This window comes from Protomyctophum parallelum, assembly GCF_964188405.1.
Source record: "Protomyctophum parallelum genome assembly, chromosome: 2".
NCBI lineage: Eukaryota > Metazoa > Chordata > Actinopteri > Myctophiformes > Myctophidae > Protomyctophum > Protomyctophum parallelum.
In genome coordinates this window covers 44,287,674-44,308,655 of record NC_139699.1, presented here as the reverse complement: position 1 = coordinate 44,308,655, position 20,982 = coordinate 44,287,674, and the positions used below count along the sequence as shown (strand labels likewise).

General features: G+C 46.6%; 1 protein-coding gene across 1 annotated transcript in view; it reads left to right on the top strand.

The window, feature by feature from the left end:
* The window catches only part of ush2a (Usher syndrome 2A (autosomal recessive, mild)), a gene marked incomplete at both ends in the record, with an annotated part of 385,038 nt that overhangs the window by 61,071 nt on the left and 302,985 nt on the right, over positions 1-20,982 (top strand). The window contains 3 exon segments of the mRNA XM_083759320.1: positions 16,317-16,512; positions 18,081-18,211; positions 20,659-20,881. Of these exon segments, the coding sequence (XP_083615446.1) occupies positions 16,317-16,512; positions 18,081-18,211; positions 20,659-20,881 (550 nt within the window).

Here is a 20,982-nt window from a genome sequence, read left to right as displayed (position 1 = left end):
TCTGCTGTAGAAAAGCAAAAAAAAAAAAGAAAAAATCATACAAAATATTAAAAATAATATTAGCGAATAATCGGATGTCAATTAACAGTGTCGACTAGTGTTTTGCTATTCGATTATTATGTTAATGCCCTATTAGGGGCTTGTTTGTTAGTGTGTGCCGCGACGGAGCGGGCGGTATAGTTGCTGCTATCTGCGCGCTGGTTGTGGTGGGCCGGTCTGGGCCAAATTCACGCGAAAATGACCGAGGCCGAATTTTTGTCCCAGTCCAGCCCTGCTGCTGTACAGTAGGTGCTACAGTTGGTGTTCAGTGGTTACAGTCTGGATGGCATCATCCTAGACCTGGTCATGCCCACCAGTATGGTGCAATAGCAGGTTTGCTCAAATACACACCTTAGCGGTCCACTTTTAAGATGAATACGTCAAAGGTCTCTCTCTTTCTCTTCCTATACTCCTCAGCCCCTTTCCTCCACTGGCTTTCCATCTCTTCTCTCTCTGATCTTTCCATTCCATCTCTCCTTTCATTTACCAGTTCTCTCATCTCTCCATATATATCCGTCTCTCTCTCTCCTGGGACTGTGACAGGGACATTTTCCTCTTTCTCTTCATCTATCTCTATACTGTTGTTTTATCCCTCCTTTTCCCCCCCTCTGTTTCCACTTGGTCTCACTCTTTCGTTGTGTCTCCTTCCTGCCTCTATACGTCTTTTCATCTCTCTCTGTCTCTGTTTCTCTCAGTGACTCCTGTGACTGTATCTAGTTAGCAGTTGGTAACAGATGGGACAGGAATCAACAATCTGACTATATGGTAATAACCGTGTGTGTGTGTGAGAGTGTGTGTGCGTGCGTGTGTGTGTGTGTGCGTGTGCGTGTGTGTGTGTGTGTGTGTGTGTGTGTGTGTGTGTGTGTGTGTGTGTGTGTGTGTGTGTGTGTGTGTGTGTGTGTGTGTGTGTGTGTGTGTGTGTGTGTGTGTGTGTGTGTGTGTGCGCATGTGTGTGTGTGTGCGTGCCTGTGAGATTACTTTAGAACATACATTAATCCCTTTTGCGAACAAAACCACCCTACAGTGAAAGACATCGGTATGTCAGGGCTGTAGCGAGCGTGCGTGCGTGTGTGTGTCCGACATGTCCATAGCGTGAATATTCAGGACCCCATAGCCTCTTCTGTCTGTGTAATACTGGAGCATAAAAGGCTGGGGGAATATTAGCGATTAATATTGCATGCGTTCTGTTGGCTTGGATAGGCCCAGCTCCCTGACGGATGTTCTACTAATCTGCAGAATTTCCACAGTGACATTAAAGTGACAGAAATGCTCAGACATGTGTCAGAATGATCAACGAGACGCACACACGCACGCACACACACACACACACACACACACACACACACACACACACACACACACACACACACACACACACACACACACACACACACACACACACACAGTCACACACACACACACACACACACACACACACACACACACACACACACACACACACAGTCACACACACACACACACGCACACACTTTATTCTCTCGTTCTTTCACTCTCTTTTGATTCTTTCTTGCGTGTGCACACTCTGTCACTCTCTATCTCTCACCCTGTCTCTCTCTGTCTGTCCACAGTTGATGGCTTCTGTCGTTTCTCAGCATTAGATCACATTTTGTATTATACACAACACACACACACACACACACAAACACACACACACACACACACACACACACACACACACACACACACACACACACGTTCTTTTTTGCATGTGTGCTCTCTTTCTTGTGAAATCCTATTTGAAAGCCCTCTGTTCCTCATACATATCCATAAATACTGTATGTCCACTCTTGATTGTAATTGAATATCATTTGAACCAGTGATATTTGAATGGAGAACATTGTGATTGTTCTCTGATTCTCCTTCCCTGTCTCTTCTCACAGTTTTACACAAGTATCACAGATTAGTTTATGGTGAGAGAGAGAGAGAGAGAGAGAGAGCGAGAGAGCGAGAGAGAGAGAGAGAGATGGATAGTGACAGTGCTTGGGGTCGTTCAACATATATGTTGTCAAAGCCTGCAACTGCAGCAGATTTCCACCAATAGGCCGGGGTTAACTGGGTTTAAACTGGACACACAAATACATACATATGCACGACACAAACACACACACACACACACACACACACACACACACACACTGGTGCCACAACCTTTCCAGGGAGAGCATGAAATTGGTCATGGCATCCTGGATGGAATGGGTGGCCTCTCTCTCTCTCTCTCTCTCTCCCCCCCCCCCCCCTCTCTCTCTCTCTCTCTCTCTCTCTCTCTCTCTCTCTCTCTCTCTCTCTCTCTCTCTCTCTCTCCCTCCCCCTCTCTCTCTCCCCCTTCAAGCAGCCCATCTGAATGTCCACATACCGGATCCATTAGCCTGGACTACACACTCAGCAACTTCTGTCTAAACTGTTAAGAGTACACAGCAGATGTTTTATTGTCTCCACCAGGCCGAAGGCATGCGGGGAGAGTATGTTTTGCACTCCGTCCGTCCGTGTGTCCGTCCGTGTGTCCGTCCGTCCGTGTGTACGTGAGCAGCTAATCTCGGCCACCGTTAACCCGGTCGATGCCAAATTTTGCACACACACTCCCTGGATGCCAACGATGAACCTCTGCCCCAAACTTTCCAGAACGGCCTGTTATAGCGCCACCAGGAGGCCGCTTTGTGCAAAACAAGTTTTTGCACAGTACACCTACAGATTTTGTCCAAACATCACGCAAATTGGTACACAGTCTCTCTAGAGCCATTCAACGAAACCGGTCTTTCAGATTTCTCACACTCCATCCTGATTGGTTAAGATTGGCTTCCAAAGTTCACAGGAGTGCTCAGTTTCAAACAAAATGCTGCAAATCATGAACACATCGCGTGATTTCCGTGAAATTGTGCACCCACATTCCCACTAGGCCGAGGACAAAATGCCACATCAACAATTTCAACTCAGCCTCAAGGTGGCGCTATAACTGGCCGAAAAGTGTTTTTACCTCTAACTGCACGGATCTGTGGATAACTTTGTATGCCAACTCCCTAGAGGCCAAGGAAAAACCTTTGCCTGGAATTTTTCACATCTGCTCTTTATAGCGCCACCAGGAGGCCGACATATGTAAAACACATTTTCTATTATTACTCCTTCAGATTTTATCCAAATTTCACGCAAATCGGTACACATGATCTCCATAGTCATGTGATCAAGGCAGGTTTGTTTGATTTCTCATATTCCATCCTGATTGGCCACGATTGGCTCCTACAGTTTTCAGGAGTAGCCCGCTTTGTACAAATCGCCACAACTCCTCAACGCAGCGTCCGATTGCGATGAAACTGTGCACGCATATTCCCACTAGGCTGAGGAAGAAATCCTGGTGGAGACCTGTGCCCAGAAGGGCACTTTTTCTAGTTTCCCTCTGCGCCCACGCAACCCCCCCCCCCCTCTCTGTCTCTCTCATATACATACATACGTACGTACATACTGTACATACATACTTGTGCATTTCTGTTTTTCCAATTGAATGGTTTGTTTGACACACTTGCTATCTTGCATTACTCTCGGCCGATTACTGACCAGTACAAATGGAGATTTACATAAATTTGTGTAGGCGTGCGTTGTCAGTGAGAGAGATATAGAAGTGTGCTTTAACAAAACAAATCCATAGAGCGGTTATGTTAAGCTGTCAATGCTTTAACCCATTTTGGGGCGGGAAGCCCTCTTGGTGTTAGCATTATGATATGCTTTAGCTATCGAAAAATAGCAGATCTACAAGCTCATAGCGCGCTATGAACTTGTAGGTCTGCTATTTTTGAAAAATCAAAGAACGACTGACATAGAAACATATAGCTTTTTCAGAAAACTGTCGTAGAATATATTTTTTTAGAATCTGATCTCGGGTCAGAATGAGTTAATGATCTTTTAAAATCATACTGTTAGGCTTGCATTGCGTCAGACTCCCACTGGTCACGTCCTTCTTTACATTTCAAGCAGGATATACGTCTCCTTCTTATAGTCTCCACTGGGTTTAGATGGTGCAGCAACGAGTCAACTGGTGTAAAAAAGCTTTTGTCTGCCGAAGAGAAGCACATGCAGTGTTGGGTTTTTTACTCTTAACTCCCAACTAGCAGTCCCTGCTCTCATTAGCAGGCTGCGGGAGGAAGGGATGGGAAACGACAAGAAAAGAAACGGAAGAAGAAAGAGATGCCTCTTTCATTTGCTATGGTAATGTTTCCTGCTCACATATAGTCACTGTGGTGATGAGAACAAGGGGTGGTGGTGGTGGGGTGGTGGAGAAAGTGATTTCTCTATAGGAGAACAATAAGGCATGAGTAGAATGGGAGGGTGGGGGGGGGGGGAGAGAGAGAGAGAGAGAGAGAGAGACGCAATGGGTGCAGGGAGGGGAAGGGGATGAGAAGAATAGAAGTAAAGAGAGGGGAATGGGATAAAAAGAAGAGAGAGGGAAGGGTGGATGAGAGATGGAGAGGTGAGAGTGGAGGAGAAGAGAGATGGAGAGGTGAGTGGATGAGAAGAGAGATGGAGAGGTGAGAGTGGATGAGAAGAGATGGCGAGGTGAGTGGATGAGAAGAGAAGAGAGATGGAGAGGTGAGAGTGGATGAGAAGAGAGATGGAGAGGTGAGAGTGGATGAGAAGAGAAGAGAGATGGAGAGGTGAGTGGATGAGAAGAGAGATGGAGAGGTGAGAGTGGATGAGAAGAGAGATGGAGAGGTGAGAGTGGATGAGAAGAGAGATGGAGAGGTGAGAGTGGATGAGAAGAGAGGTGGAGAGGTGAGAGTGGAGGAGAAGAGAGATGGAGAGGTGAGTGGATGAGAAGAGAGATGGAGAGAGTGGATGAGAAGAGATGGAGAGGTGAGTGGATGAGAAGAGATGGAGAGGTGAGTGGATGAGAAGAGAGATGGAGAGGTGAGTGGATGAGAAGAGAGATGGAGAGGTGAGTGGATGAGAAGAGAGATGGAGAGGTGAGTGGATGAAGAGAGATGGAGAGGTGAGTGGATGAGAAGAGATGAGAGGTGAGTGGATGAGAAGAGAGATGGAGAGGTGAGAGTGGATGAGAAGAGAGATGGAGAGGTGAGAGTGGATGAGAAGAGAGATGGAGAGGTGAGTGGATGAGAAGAGAGATGGAGAGGTGAGTGGATGAGAAGAGAGATGGAGAGGTGAGAGTGGATGAGAAGAGAGATGGAGAGGTGAGAGTGCAGGAGAAGAGAGATGGAGAGGTGAGAGTGGATGAGAAGAGAGATGGAGAGGTGAGAGTGGATAAGAGAGATGGAGAGGTGAGAGTGGATGAGAAGAGAGATGGAGAGGTGAGAGTGGATGAGAAGAGAGATGGAGAGGTGAGAGTGGATGAGAAGAGAGATGGAGAGGTGAGAGTGGATGAGAAGAGAAGAGAAGAGAGATGGAGAGGTGAGAGTGGATGAGAAGAGAGATGGAGAGGTGAGAGTGGATGAGAAGAGAAGAGAGATGGAGAGGTGAGAGTGGATGAGAAGAGAGATGGAGAGGTGAGTGGATGAGAAGAGAAGAGAGATGGAGAGGTGAGAGTGGATGAGAAGAGAGATGGAGAGGTGAGAGTGGATGAGAAGAGAGATGGAGAGGTGAGAGTGGATGAGAAGAGAGATGGAGAGGTGAGAGTGGATGAGAAGAGAGGTGGAGAGGTGAGAGTGGAGGAGAAGAGAGATGGAGAGGTGAGTGGATGAGAAGAGAGATGGAGAGAGTGGATGAGAAGAGATGGAGAGGTGAGTGGATGAGAAGAGATGGAGAGGTGAGTGGATGAGAAGAGAGATGGAGAGGTGAGTGGATGAGAAGAGAGATGGAGAGGTGAGTGGATGAGAAGAGAGATGGAGAGGTGAGTGGATGAAGAGAGATGGAGAGGTGAGTGGATGAGAAGAGATGAGAGGTGAGTGGATGAGAAGAGAGATGGAGAGGTGAGAGTGGATGAGAAGAGAGATGGAGAGGTGAGAGTGGATGAGAAGAGAGATGGAGAGGTGAGTGGATGAGAAGAGAGATGGAGAGGTGAGTGGATGAGAAGAGAGATGGAGAGGTGAGAGTGGATGAGAAGAGAGATGGAGAGGTGAGAGTGCAGGAGAAGAGAGATGGAGAGGTGAGAGTGGATGAGAAGAGAGATGGAGAGGTGAGAGTGGATAAGAGAGATGGAGAGGTGAGAGTGGATGAGAAGAGAGATGGAGAGGTGAGAGTGGATGAGAAGAGAGATGGAGAGGTGAGAGTGGATGAGAAGAGAGATGGAGAGGTGAGAGTGGATGAGAAGAGAAGAGAGATGGAGAGGTGAGAGTGGATGAGAAGAGAGATGGAGAGGTGAGAGTGGATGAGAAGAGAAGAGAGATGGAGAGGTGAGAGTGGATGAGAAGAGAGATGGAGAGGTGAGAGTGGATGAGAAGAGAGATGGTGAGGTGAGAGTGGATGAGAAGAGAGATGGAGAGGTGAGTGTGGATGAGAAGAGAAGAGAGATGGAGAGGTGAGAGTGGATGAGAAGAGAGATGGAGAGGTGAGAGTGGATGAGAGAGATGAGAGATGGAGAGGTGAGAGTGGATGAGAAGAGAAGAGAGATGGAGAGGTGAGAGTGGATGAGAAGAGAGATGGAGTGAGAGTGGTGAGAAGAGAGAGATGGAGAGGTGAGGTGGATGAGAAGAGTGATGAGAGTAGAGTGGTTGAGAGAGATGAGAGGAGAGTGTGATGGAGAGGTGAGTGGATGAGAAGAGAGATGGAGGTGAGTGGTTGAGTTTGAGAGGTGAGAGTGGATGTGTGAGATGGAGTGGAGGAGAAGAGAGATGGAGAGGTGAGAGTGGATGAGAAGAGAGATGGAGAGGTGAGAGTGGATGAGAAGAGAGATGGAGAGGTGAGAGTGGATGAGAAGAGAGATGGAGAGGTGAGAGTGGAGGAGAAGAGAGATGGAGAGGTGAGTGGATGAGAAGAGAGATGGAGAGGTGAGAGTGGATGAGAAGAGAGATGGAGAGGTGAGAGTGGATGAGACGAGATGGAGAGGTGAAAGTGGAGGAGAAGAGAGATGGAGAGGTGAGAGTGGATGAGAAGAGAGATGGAGAGGTGAGAGTGGATGAGAAGAGAGATGGAGAGGTGAGAGTGGATGAGAAGAGAGATGGAGAGGTGAGAGTGGATGAGAAGAGAGATGGAGAGGTGAGAGTGGAGGAGAAGAGAGATGGAGAGGTGAGTGGATGAGAAGAGAGATGGAGAGGTGAGAGTGGAGGAGAAGAGAGATGGAGAGGTGAGTGGATGAGAAGAGAGATGGAGAGGTGAGAGTGGATGAGAAGAGAGATGGATAGGTGAGAGTGGATGAGAAGAGAGATGGAGAGGTGAGAGTGGATGAGAAGAGAGATGGAGAGGTGAGAGTGGAGGAGAAGAGAGATGGAGAGGTGAGTGGATGAGAAGAGAGATGGAGAGGTGAGAGTGGATGAGAAGAGAGATGGAGAGGTGAGAGTGGATGAGAAGAGAGATGGAGAGGTGAGTGGATGAGAAGAGAGATGGAGAGGTGAGTGGATGAAGAGAGATGGAGAGGTGAGTGGATGAGAAGAGATGAGAGGTGAGAGTGGATGAGAAGAGAGATGGAGAGGTGAGAGTGGATGAGAAGAGAGATGGAGAGGTGAGAGTGGATGAGAAGAGAGATGGAGAGGTGAGTGGATGAGAAGAGAGATGGAGAGGTGAGTGGATGAGAAGAGAGATGGAGAGGTGAGAGTGGATGAGAAGAGAGATGGAGAGGTGAGAGTGCAGGAGAAGAGAGATGGAGAGGTGAGAGTGGATGAGAAGAGAGATGGAGAGGTGAGAGTGGATGAGAAGAGAGATGGAGAGGTGAGAGTGGATGAGAAGAGAGATGGAGAGGTGAGAGTGGATGAGAAGAGAGATGGAGAGGTGAGAGTGGATGAGAAGAGAAGAGAGATGGAGAGGTGAGAGTGGATGAGAAGAGAGATGGAGAGGTGAGAGTGGATGAGAAGAGAAGAGAGATGGAGAGGTGAGAGTGGATGAGAAGAGAAGAGAGATGGAGAGGTGAGAGTGGATGAGAAGAGAGATGGAGAGGTGAGAGTGGATGAGAAGAGAAGAGAGATGGAGAGGTGAGAGTGGATGAGAAGAGAGATGGAGAGGTCAGAGTGGATGAGAAGAGAGATGGAGAGGTGAGAGTGGAGGAGAAGAGAGATGGAGAGGTGAGTGGATGAGAAGAGAGATGGAGAGGTGAGTGGATGAGAAGAGAGATGGAGAGGTGAGAGTGGATGAGAAGAGATGGAGAGGTGAGAGTGGAGGAGAAGAGAGATGGAGAGGTGAGAGTGGATGAGAAGAGAGATGGAGAGGTGAGAGTGGATGAGAAGAGAGATGGAGAGGTGAGAGTGGATGAGAAGAGAGATGGAGAGGTGAGAGTGGATGAGAAGAGAGATGGAGAGGTGAGAGTGGAGGAGAAGAGAGATGGAGAGGTGAGTGGATGAGAAGAGAGATGGAGAGGTGAGAGTGGATGAGAAGAGAGATGGAGAGGTGAGAGTGGATGAGACGAGATGGAGAGGTGAAAGTGGAGGAGAAGAGAGATGGAGAGGTGAGAGTGGATGAGAAGAGAGATGGAGAGGTGAGAGTGGAGGAGAAGAGAGATGGAGAGGTGAGAGTGGATGAGAAGAGAGATGGAGAGGTGAGAGTGGATGAGAAGAGAGATGGAGAGGTGAGAGTGGATGAGAAGAGAGATGGAGAGGTGAGAGTGGAGGAGAAGAGAGATGGAGAGGTGAGTGGATGAGAAGAGAGATGGAGAGGTGAGAGTGGAGGAGAAGAGAGATGGAGAGGTGAGTGGATGAGAAGAGAGATGGAGAGGTGAGAGTGGATGAGAAGAGAGATGGAGAGGTGAGAGTGGATGAGAAGAGAGATGGAGAGGTGAGAGTGGAGGAGAAGAGAGATGGAGAGGTGAGTGGATGAGAAGAGAGATGGAGAGGTGAGAGTGGATGAGAAGAGAGATGGAGAGGTGAGAGTGGATGAGAAGAGAGATGGAGAGGTGAGTGGATGAGAAGAGAGATGGAGAGGTGAGAGTGGATGAGAAGAGAGATGGAGAGGTGAGAGTGGATGAGAAGAGAGATGGAGAGGTGAGTGGATGAGAAGAGAGATGGAGAGGTGAGAGTGGATGAGAAGAGAGATGGAGAGGTGAGTGGATGAGAAGAGAGATGGAGAGGTGAGTGGATGAGAAGAGAGATGGAGAGGTGAGAGTTAGGGCTGCAACTAACGATTAATTTCATAATCGATTCATCGGCCGATTATTTAAACGATGAATCGATTAATCGGATTATGGCACCTTTTTGCAATTACTTAAAAAAATTAGCTTCAAATTATTTTAGGCATGTTGTAACTAACAATAAAGACAATAAAAATGAATACTCATTCAAAATTAATATTTTACCCCCTTTTTTATCCAATTTGATTTCATTGCCATTCTTACTTGCAATGATACTGTAATCTGTAATGTTGACCGTGTATAGCTGACTGTCTCTTTCCATTTCTATCTCTGGGACCCCAATTTTTATTTTTTTATTTCTATGGTAAAATCAATTGTGAGTCCATTTGGTTCCATTTTTGCACTATCTGTTACAGACCCTTTAGGGTCCACTTGGTTTACTTATATAAATGCACCATTTACTTCCTAACTATCTATAATGTAGCTGGAACTCCTACTATGAGAACCACTGTCCTACACAGTCTGTGTTGACACGCATGCACGCACACAGTCACACACACACACACACACACACACACACACACACACACACACACACACACACACACACACACACACACACACACACACACACACACACAGTGCACACAAGTTACAAGTATAGCTAGCTGATAGGGGAAACCGTTCTTATAGCAGCCATATTGGCATGTTCTCTAGGGTCTAGGCTCTAGTATCACATATTGCTAAAGTTAAACAGCACTGAATAAATCATTAAGCAAAAACGTTCACTTCACGGAGATTTTTGCCCTGTGCCCACTTCAATGCGCTGCTGTGATTACACAGGTGGAACAAATGAGGAGCTAACGATCGTTAGCAAGCTACACTGCTATAGTGCTCGTCGTAGACAGCCTGCAAGCTCACAGATTCAGACATTGTGGAGCATTTTTTGTCATAAGACAAACAAATATGGACAGTGGCCGTGCTCACAAATGCCATGTTTTGGGACCTGTTTGGGGCATTTTGCAAGCAGATCATCGCAGCCACAGAGCTGACGCTCTCCCTCTGTGTGTGTGTGTGTGTGTGGGGGGGGGAGACTGAAGTTAGTTGGGAGAGAGAGGGGTAGATGCGGACCGGGTGCTCTGGTCACGTTCAAGACAATATTGTGGGTGCGTTTGGAAATGCACACCGGGAGCGCACTCGCCTATTAGTTTGCATTGCACAGTGCGCTCAGTGCGCTATTTCCGAACGCGCCCTGTGTTGTGTTTATACCGACCAGTTGCATATTGTTCGTTCAGCCTAGTGCCGTTACGGAACGGTAAAAAGAAAGCAGCTTTACGTTACATTTTAATGTTGGAAAACACCCGCGATAATAATCGATAAGATAATTCGTTGGCAACGAATTTAATTATCGATTTTTATCGATTTAATCGATTCGTTGTTGCAGCCTTAGTGAGAGTGGAGGAGAAGAGAGATGGAGAGGTGAGTGGATGAGAAGAGAGATGGAGAGGTGAGTGGGATGAGAAGAGAGATGGAGAGGGGGAAAGGGGTGATGAGAAGAGAGATGGAGAGGGGGAAAGGGGTGATGAGAAGAGAGATGGAGAGGGGGAAAGGGGTGATGAGGAGAGAGATGGAGAGGGGGAAAGGGGTGATGAGGAGAGGGGGAAAGGGGTGATGAGGAGAGAGATGTAGAGGGGGAAAGGGGTGATGAGGAGAGAGATGGAGAGGGGGAAAGGGGTGATGAGGAGAGAGATGGAGAGGGGGAAAGGGGTGATGAGGAGAGATATGGAGAAAAGGAATGGGGTATTAGAAATAGAGAGAGGGATCCCTCTTGGAAGTGCAAAAATGGAAGGGGGGAAAACACGTTTAATATAAACTAGACTTGACAGGTAATCAGACCAGACAGACGGACGGACGGACGGACGGCGAGACAGGTACTGTAGACCGACAAAGACAGCAGCAGTCACAGAGACAGACCTTCTGGCAGACAGACAGGACAATTGTGTGTGTGTGTGTGTGTGTGTGTGTGTGTGTGTGTGTGTGTGTGTGTGTGTGTGTGTGTGTGTGTGTGTGTGTGTGTGTGTGTGTGTGTGTGTGTGTGTGTGTGTGTGTGTGTGTGTGTGTGTGTGCACGCGCGCGCGTTCGTGTGCGTGTGTGCACGCTGTCTTCTGAGAATGTCCTGCTGTTTCATCAGATCCTCTAATAATAACTCAACAGGGAACCATGCTACCAACGCTGTTCACACACACACACACACACGCACACACACACTGGCCTGTTATGTTCTTCATGCTGTGGACAGGCATCTCTCAGTACTATCTGTCTGTTTGTCTCTAGATGGTTTCAAACTGACAATAGCAACAGGGAATTGCAGTGGCGGCCATAGTCTGGTTCCATTGATCCACACGCGTTTCCATCTAGTTTCCAAATAATATTTGTATCAATTATTGTGAGCCTAGAATCAAGCCATCCAGGATGCTAGGTGAGTCATGACCATAAATCATTTGAATCTGTGAAGAAGAATACATAAATAAAGCTATAGTATATCATCATCATATATAAGATCCTTTTAGCCTTCCATTATTTATTTTTTGTCACCTGTTCAGTGTAGCCTGCACAGCCCAGCAACAGCCCACCTGATGTGTCTCACCGTTTCCAATGAAACCGTCTGTACCAACAACAATGTCCTGTTTCAACATTTCCTCTAGTGATTTGAGGTTTATCACTGAATAATGTCTATGGTTCACCGTTCCCATCCATTAACTGATTGCTAGCCCTGACATTTGCATGATTGAGTTTGATGTGTGTGTGTGTGTGTGTGTGTGTGTGTGTGTGTGTGTGTGTGTGTGTGTGTGTGTGTGTGTGTGTGTGTGTGTGTGTGTGTGTGTGGGTGTGTGTGTGTGCGCGCGCACACGTATGTATGCATTCGTGTGTGTAGTGTTGTCACAGACTTTTGTCACCATAGACAGACCATCTCAGACCATCTCCTCTCCCCATATGCACGCACACACACACACACACACACACACACACACACACACACACACACACACACACCTTTTCTCTCTCTCTCTAGACAGAATAGGATCTTTTTTCCCCCTCTCCTCCCATCCCCCCCCCCCCCCCCCCCAGTGTCTTTTCATGCATAATAGACTGCTCGGGGTCTGAATGTGTCACATGGGAGGAGGAACTCGCAGATTCTTTTATTTATTTTGTATATACATTTTTAATCCTTTCCTATTTGATGCCCTCATGTCTGCTATAATTTGTAGTGACTGCTGAACACAATCAAAGAGGGCCGTGCTCTCGCTCTCGCTCTGTGCTCCGTACAACACAAAACACGCATGTTTTATTCCTGCGCCGCCCCCTCCCCCCCCCCCCCCCCCCCCCCCCCTCTACATACACCTTGACATGTTTATTTTGACATGAAAGTGGTCGTGTTGAGAGGCTTGGCTGCTGGTTGTCATTCCTCATTAGCGGGCGGATTTCCCTGTGACTGTGTGTGTGTGTGTGTGTGTGTGTGTGTGTGTGTGTGTGTGTGTGTGTGTGCGTGTGCGTGTGCGTGTGCGTGCGTGTGCGCGAGCGTGACAGAGAGACGGCGAGAGAAAGAATGAGAGTGCTCAGCACTCATGCACTGCATATACACGGGAGAGTAAAAGTGTGTGTCTGTGTGTGTTAACATTCTGTAATGAGTTCCTTTTATGAGGTACAGAATACCTCTGTGTTTTCCATTCAGTTAATGTGTTTTATTCATATCTCTCTTTAGATTTAAACACGCCTCCTTTATCTCTCTGTCTCTCTCTATATATTTCTTTGTGTTCTGTGAAAGTGTTCAAGTCGTGTGTCAAGAGACATTGTCTAATACTCGTATAAGCGTACACGCACTGGCACAAGCACACTAAACGCACATTGTGAATCTATACTTACCCAAACACTTATTGTATATGAGCATGCTTGTGTATAAATGCTTACATTGTACACGTCGAGGGACTATTTCATTCTGAGCATATGGTTCTGTTCGTAAAATAACACAATGATAGACTAATTCATTGAAGACGGGGTTAGCGAATGCTTAGGGGTACAAAATTACGAGGAGATTCAGATTCTACAAAAATGTGATTGTATAATGACTTGCTATAATAGTGTGATACTGTCTATACAGTCTCTGGCCTCCCCTTTTCAACTGCAGTTAAAACATTTATTCCGGGGCCACGGTGGCACAGTTGGTAGTGCTGTCGCCTCGCAGCTAGAAGGTCCTGGGTTCGATTCCCGCTGGGGACGCTGTGGACGCTGGGGGCGTGTTCTCTCCTCCGCGTCAGTGCCCAGTGCGCGTCAGTGCCCATACCCGAAGGCGGGGTTGGCGAAAGGGCCTTTCTGTGTGGAGTTTGCATGTTCTCCCTGTGTCCCCTAGGGTAGGTACCTTCACAAAAAACATGCAGTAATCCTTGTCTCTAAACTGCATCCTCCTGGCCAGCTGGGGCGCCTGATGGAGGGGAAAGGAACTGGTTGGAATAACATGTTCCAAGTCCAACCAGGGAAACTCCCCCCTGTCAGGTGTAAAGGAGCAACTTGGACAACTTGGACAAAAAAACAACAGCATTTATTCCTGTTGAGCGAAACATTTAAATCACTGTAGGTACGTTAACCCTTGGCCTACAATTCACGGAAAAAACGGAATTAATCGAAAAATCTAAACCTCCCGTTAACGGAATAAACGGAATGACAATCAATATCAGTTATCGCGGGGTCAAAAGAGCAAAAATTAATATTTTTTCGCTAATATCACTAATGTTGGATGTAATTTACAAAAAAACGGCCGAAATCCGCGTGATCGTGCGCTATCGTGCACGCGCGCCGTCTCTATGTGCGTCGGTGTAAAAAATGTGATATTTTGCGATCTTTTGGGGTTGATTTGAGGTTAATTTGACTTAGTTATGAAAAATATAGCATTAGCTTAGCAATCCGGACCAGCCAAACTATTGACTAGGGTCAAACTACTACAGGATGTTGTTGATCGTTCAACCGGAAGTGACTTAGGAAGATCCGTCTATTTTAGCCAAAATCAGCATAATGATGCTTTCCCGCCATCTGGTGGCGAATCGAGAGAATACATTTGCTATGAATGAACCAAAAAAAACATCTCTTCAATCCACCAGATCTTTCTTGTATGTTAAAACGATGAATTAAAAATATGCCAATTTGTTACCCAAACAAAAAAATTGGTCCTGGCATTCCAAGGGTTAAGAACTATGATTTATCTTTGCTATAGTATACTATAACAGGTACTGTATAGTACAGTATAGTTTCATTATATGGCTATTCCACTGTTACGTTCTGACCTTACGTATGATTCACGATAACTACTTTTTATGTATGTGATGTATTACCGTGCTTTTTGTTCTTGCTTACTGTAAATCGCTCTGGATTAAGAGCGTCTGCTGAATGCCTAAATTGTAAAACTGTACATTGTGGGTGGTACAGTACTGTACATTGTGGTGTAGTGTATCTTGTGGAACAGGCCCATTGTAAGTTGCTGTACTCTGTCCTTTACCCTGAGCCATTCCACCCTAACAGAATGAACAGGGGTTAAATAAATTGTAGCCTGTGAGCAGTGCTTTTTTGCTTTTAGTGCTTTTATTCCTTTTTTTTTCTAATAAAGTTGTTTTTATTTTGTTGTTAACTCTGTAATGCCCCTTTTTCGTCTTTGGGTACTCAGAAAAGCGTTATATAAGTTTGAGATATTATTATATTATTATTTGTGGTGCTGTGGTACCATGATGTGTTTTGGGAGGTCTGGATTCTTGTTTTTAAGGTCTTTGTGTGGTGCTGTGGTACCATGATGTGTTTTGGGAGGTCTGGAGCCTTGTTTTTAAGGTCTTTGTGTGGTGCTGTGGTACCATGATGTGTTTTGGGAGGTCTGGAGCCTTGTTTTTAAGGTCTTTGTGTGGTGCTGTGGTACCATGATGTGTTTTGGGAGGTCTGGAGCCTTGTTTTTAAGGTCTTTGTGTGGTGCTGTGGTACCATGATGTGTTTTGGGAGGTCTGGAGCCTTGTTTTTAAAGGGATTGTGACATTTAAAACACATTTTTGTAGATTTTTTGGCTTTTTTGGCTTTTCTTGACATCAATTTCACCAAAAAACAACGAAGTTTGAACATTCAGTGTATTCTCTGCTGTCTGGACTCTTGTGAATAATTATGCAAAAATGTCTCATCTGGTTGGACGGCAGAGATATACGTAGATCTCCGCTAAAACTCCGCCCCCTCCCCTCTGCTCCCTGCCTAGTGCCTACCCTCTCTTCTCCGCTTCCTCATTGTCGACCGCGACTTTGTTTCTTTGTAATACTTACTAATAATGGCTTATAGAGAAAAATCAATCTGCTCTGTTGTTGGCTGTGTCAATCAACACAAGTCCTTACACTGGATACCAACTGGCCTAGATGACTCTTTTATTTTTGACGACGTTCCTACCACGTTGTCAAAGAAGCGCATCTTGGGTTGACAGGAAAGGGGGAATTACCGACATCTACAGGCTAAAATAATGTGTTTTTCCATGGCTTCTCAGGATGAACTTTACACATGCACAAAAACTCGTGTCAAGAAATACTGGAGTGGAGTTGAGTGTTCAAACTTTTTAGACACGTTTGAAGGACCATGGCCAAGACTTTTAATGTTGTTAAAATTATGTTATAAATCATGTCATAATACCTTTAAGGTCTTTGTGTGGTGGTGTGGTACCATGAGGTGTTTTGGGAGGTCTGGAGTCTTGTTTTTAAGGTCTTTGTGTGGTGCTGTGGTACCATGAGGTGTTTTGGGAGGTCTGGAGCCTTGTTTTGAAGGTCTTTGTGGTACTGTGGTACCATGTGGTGCATGCATAGTGGTCGTGACATCTCCTGTTACAGTCCCCAATGTATTCTTACTGACCAGTGAGGAGATCCTGTAAAATATCTTGTTCTTCTTTTGTTTACTTCTTTGATTACTTTAGTTGCCATTTTATCACTGGAAAGATTTGCCTCTAAAAATGGAACCCGTGGGTCGGGTAATTTCCTATTTTCTTTCGATAACAAGATACATCTGTGTGCTATATATATTATGTGTGTTTCCAATGCAGTGCCAGCGATGTGCGCCTCTCTACAACGACAAGCCATTCCGGTCAGGTGACCAACTCCAGCCCATGAATTGCCGTCCTTGCCAGTGTAATGGCCACGCCCACTCCTGCCATTATGATGTCACGGCCGATGACCAACCAGATGAGCACTATCGGGGAGGGGGCGGAGTCTGTGACAACTGTATGCACAACACTGCCGGTACGCTGCTGATGGCATGCCACTGGTACACTGAGTAACAGTGGTATGATGTTCAACATTTTTTTGCTATGATCTTCAACAATAACGTCTTTGGACGCCAGGGGGCGCTACATGCTCACTGCCTTTCAAACAGGCAGTGATTTAACACGCCTACAGTATATAGTTCATTTTCAATGAGACCCGCGTTTTTTTTTCTGCCCGCACGGAGAAGTCGACGGGCGACAGCGCAAGCGTATTTACGTGAGCGCGGCCCCGTGAAATTGTCGCACGCATGCTCGTGTTGTGCACGCGCCCCCCGCGACTCACCAGACCTGGATTCTGTTTTGCTTTTTTTTATTTTATTTTTTTTTATCCCACGATTTTCTAACCCATTTTTCACCCCTGTGTCAATTATCTAATGTGATCCTGGGCTCTACACACCCTCCGCCAACCTAGTCCCCATATATGGGGGACAAGGGGAGAGCAACGCACTTGAACTCATGCTTCCTTCATGCTTGAGTGTCCAAGTTGCTCCTTTACACCTGACAGGGGGGAGTTTCCCTGGTTGGACGCGCGTGGAAGGAACACGTTATTCCAACCAGTTCCTTTCCCCTCCATCAGGCGCCCCGGCTGGCCAGGGGGAGGCAGTTTAGTGACCAGGATGTTTTGCTTTTTTTTAACGCTTGCGTTGTCTTTAGCAGATCTGGAGCAGACCTGTCGCTGATCCAGGCGACAACGTGTGCGTTAATAGCTGCCCGTTTGAAAGAACCTTTAGGTAGCAGGCGGTCGCCGGCCGAATTTGCAACATGAGCAATGAAGAGGCGCCTTGTTGTTTTGGTTGAGAATGAAACTAATGGAGCCCACGGCTCTGCGGAGGCCCAACGAGGCCCACTAACGATGCGATCAGTGTTTTGATTAGTGGGAGGTTGGATTCATGTTTTATTAGGTGCCGATCATGGCTATTTCATCTCTTTGTGAGCCATAATGTCAATAAAGACGGTGTGAATGCATGCATGCACGCACGCAGGGATTTTGTCTGTTTCTTATGTGGACACTAGCAGTGGCTAGCAATGAAGCAAAAAAATGCTATGTGGTTTTTTTAAACGCTCAATTAACGCCTATTAATCTCGGGGGTGGCGACCTGGACAAAGTTAGATTAATCTTGTTATCTCGGGCGTGGCGTCCAAACAGATCAGTTCGTGTGAAGTAGTAAGGGGCGCTCTTATCATCATACATCATCACATTCCGGCCAATCGCAATTGGCGTCCTCAATTTTTATCCGCAAATGCGGGTGGTACACACATCTATCTAAAACTATCCATAGGAGAGGCTAGCGCCCCTCGAAAATGTCACATTTCTATAGAAAGGCAACAGATTTACTACTCGTAGGAAGAAAGCGTATAATATCAAGGGTAATATTACAGCATGAACACGGCATTATACGATATTTATTTCTGATGGACTTATTATTACATTAAAAACTGATTTGCTGTAGAATCATTGACGTTGTACTATAATACATTTACATATAGTGGACCTCCATATTAAAACTTTGTACAATCCTCTCTCTCTCTCTCTCTCTATCTCAGGTGAAAGCTGTGAGTTGTGCAGCGGACAGTTCTTCAGGTTGGAGGGATCTGATCCCTCGTCAGTTGATGTGTGTCAGCCCTGTGACTGCCACGCCCCCGGAACAGTCAACGGCAGCATGCAGTGTGACCAGGTACGCACGCACGCACGCACACACACACTCACGCACGCACGCAGACACGCACGCACGTACGCACGCACGCACGCACGCACAGAACTGCAGAGACACATTGTAGGCATGTGTAGGTACGTGCACACAGACACAGACGTACACACAGACACATTCCACACCGGTCATATTGATCTATTGGATGTGTTAAGTGTGTGTATTCCTAGCGCCATCTATCAGCCATCTGATGTAGGAGGAAGTTACACACACACACACGCACACACACACACATGCACGTGTGCGAATGCAGCTAGTATGTAAAACTCTCATTAACACACCTTCAGTCTCTGGAGAAAACACACACAAACATGGGCATGCATACATAGTTACACATGCACACTCACTCAGTGATGCATAGCACACATACAGAACCATACGTGTGCATACTGTATATAGGTGGCTATAAAGTGTGTGTGTGTGTGTGTGTGTGTGTGTGTGTGTGTGTGTGTGTGTGTGTGTGTGTGTGTGTGTGTGTGTGTGTGTGTGTGTGTGTGTGTGTGTGTGTGTGTACACATGCTGTATATAGTGTAGAATATGGTCATAAACAAATAATTGACAAACACACATGTTGAATTTGTTGACAAAAGTGTGCGTGCGCACGTACACACACACACACACGCGCACGCATGCGCGTGCGCGCACACACACACACATACAAACGCAGATGTCAATAGAAACACTGGAAGACAAATTCAGAATCAATCCCGGGGTCAATTCCTAGCAGAGTGGGTGGAGACGGTTTTGCATAAATTCCAACAATGGCCAATCGGACTCCTCCTCTCCGATATCCAATAATGGGTGCTTCTCGGTTGCTCTTCTTCTGCTGTCGAATAAAAAAAAACACCTCAACACTGAGATACAGTGGTGAGGTGTCGATTAATCACCGCGTCAACGTACTAATTAAACTGGAGGTTTAAACTGTCCTTTTGCAGTACAAGTAAGACGCGCAAACGCGGGAAGCGAACGCAGCTCGTGTGTGTGTGGTTGTGTGTGTGTGTGTGTGTGTGTGTGTGTGTGTGTGTGTGTGTGTGTGTGTGTGTGTGTGTGTGTGTGTGTGTGTGTGTGTGTGTGTGTGTGTGTGTGTGTGTGTGTGTGTGTGTGTGTGCTACAGCTGCGCCCTGTGTGTGTGTGTGTGTGTGCTACAGCTGCGCCCTCTGGTGGCGGGCGGGTGGTGTAACAGCGGGACAGACACACAGACACACACACAGACACACACACAGACATTCAGCCCTTGCTGTCATAGTAAGTGGCTCACTGCGTTCGCAATAATTAAGGGAGTAATGCAGATTTGCTTCAAAACGTGTGTGTAAATCAATATGTGTGGTCATTTTTCAAATGGTTGAAACGGGCCTGCCAACCTGTACACATGTAGCATAGCAGGACAGCAGGTACAGCATTCTGACATCATTCTGACATCCAGGTACGCTGGTACAAGCCGACACTTACACGGAACGCTGGTGTCGCCTCGCGCGCGCGCGCGTGTGCGTGCGTGCGTGCGTGCATACGTGCACAAGCATGGATGACTTGCCTTTCACTTTGTGGTGTCCATTGTAACTAGTGTGTTTGGTTGGTGTTCCAGTGTTAATGAGAAGTTGAGAATTCGCGTAACTTTTCTTGGCTGTGTGGACATATTTTGTACATAGACAATATTATAGGCATATAAATGCACCATTTATTTTCACGTGTAATTGGGCCACAGGATACTGATGAAAACATATTGTACAATATGTACATATGTTGTCATCATGTACAAATCAATATAACATCAACATAATATTGTTGAAGGTATAAATGCTATAGATGCCCCCCCCCCCCCCCCCCCCCCGATCCGATAGCAGATAGCATACTTTTTTATCTTTACCTTTTATTACTGATTTTCTAGTCTGGAATGTTATTTATATTACTCACAATAATACATGAAATATAATGAACAATAAAAATGTATAGGTTGTATAGGGTATATAGATTAATGATATGGGGTTGAGTATGGAAATGGCAAGGCGGCGCGGAATTGCACAAGTGTTGCACTATCGTGGTATTCCATTCCATTGTTATTGTCATTGTATCAATTCGGCCATTTTGCCGGTAAACAATTAATGTAGGCTAATTCATCGTGATCCGATTTGAATGGGAGAGGAGGGCGACAGCTCAAGGAGGTTCAAGGAGGGTGTGTGTGTGTGTGTGTGTGTGTGTGTGTGTGCGCATGTGCGTGTGCGTGTGTGTTCAGGAGGAAGACAATGCACCAGCACTGCAATTAACTCATTACAATTTGATCTGTAAAAGTGCCCTTTCTCGTTGTCTTTCTGTCTGTCTATCTGTCTGTCCCCCGTTCCCTCTCACTCCTGGTCTCTCTCTCTCTCTCTCTCTCTCTCTCTCTCTCTCTCTCTCTCTCTCCATCTGTCTGTGTCCAGGTGGGAGGTCAGTGCAGCTGTAAATCAGGACTAACAGGTCGCAGGTGCGCGGAGTGTTTCCCCGGCTGGTTCGGCCTGCAGGCCTTGGGGAGCCCCGAGGAGGGCTGCAGGCGCTGTAACTGCAGCCGCGCGGGTACGGCTGCAGCGGGCCCTGCAGCGGGAGGCATGGAGCCTCTCTGTGACCGGGAGACGGGACAGTGTCACTGCAAGGACCACGTCACAGGTATAGAGATGGAACAGGGCTGTGTGGGAAACTTTACCATGGAGAGGGCCACTGTATTTCCACACTCACTCCAGAGGGCCACATTGCATATTACTGTCGTA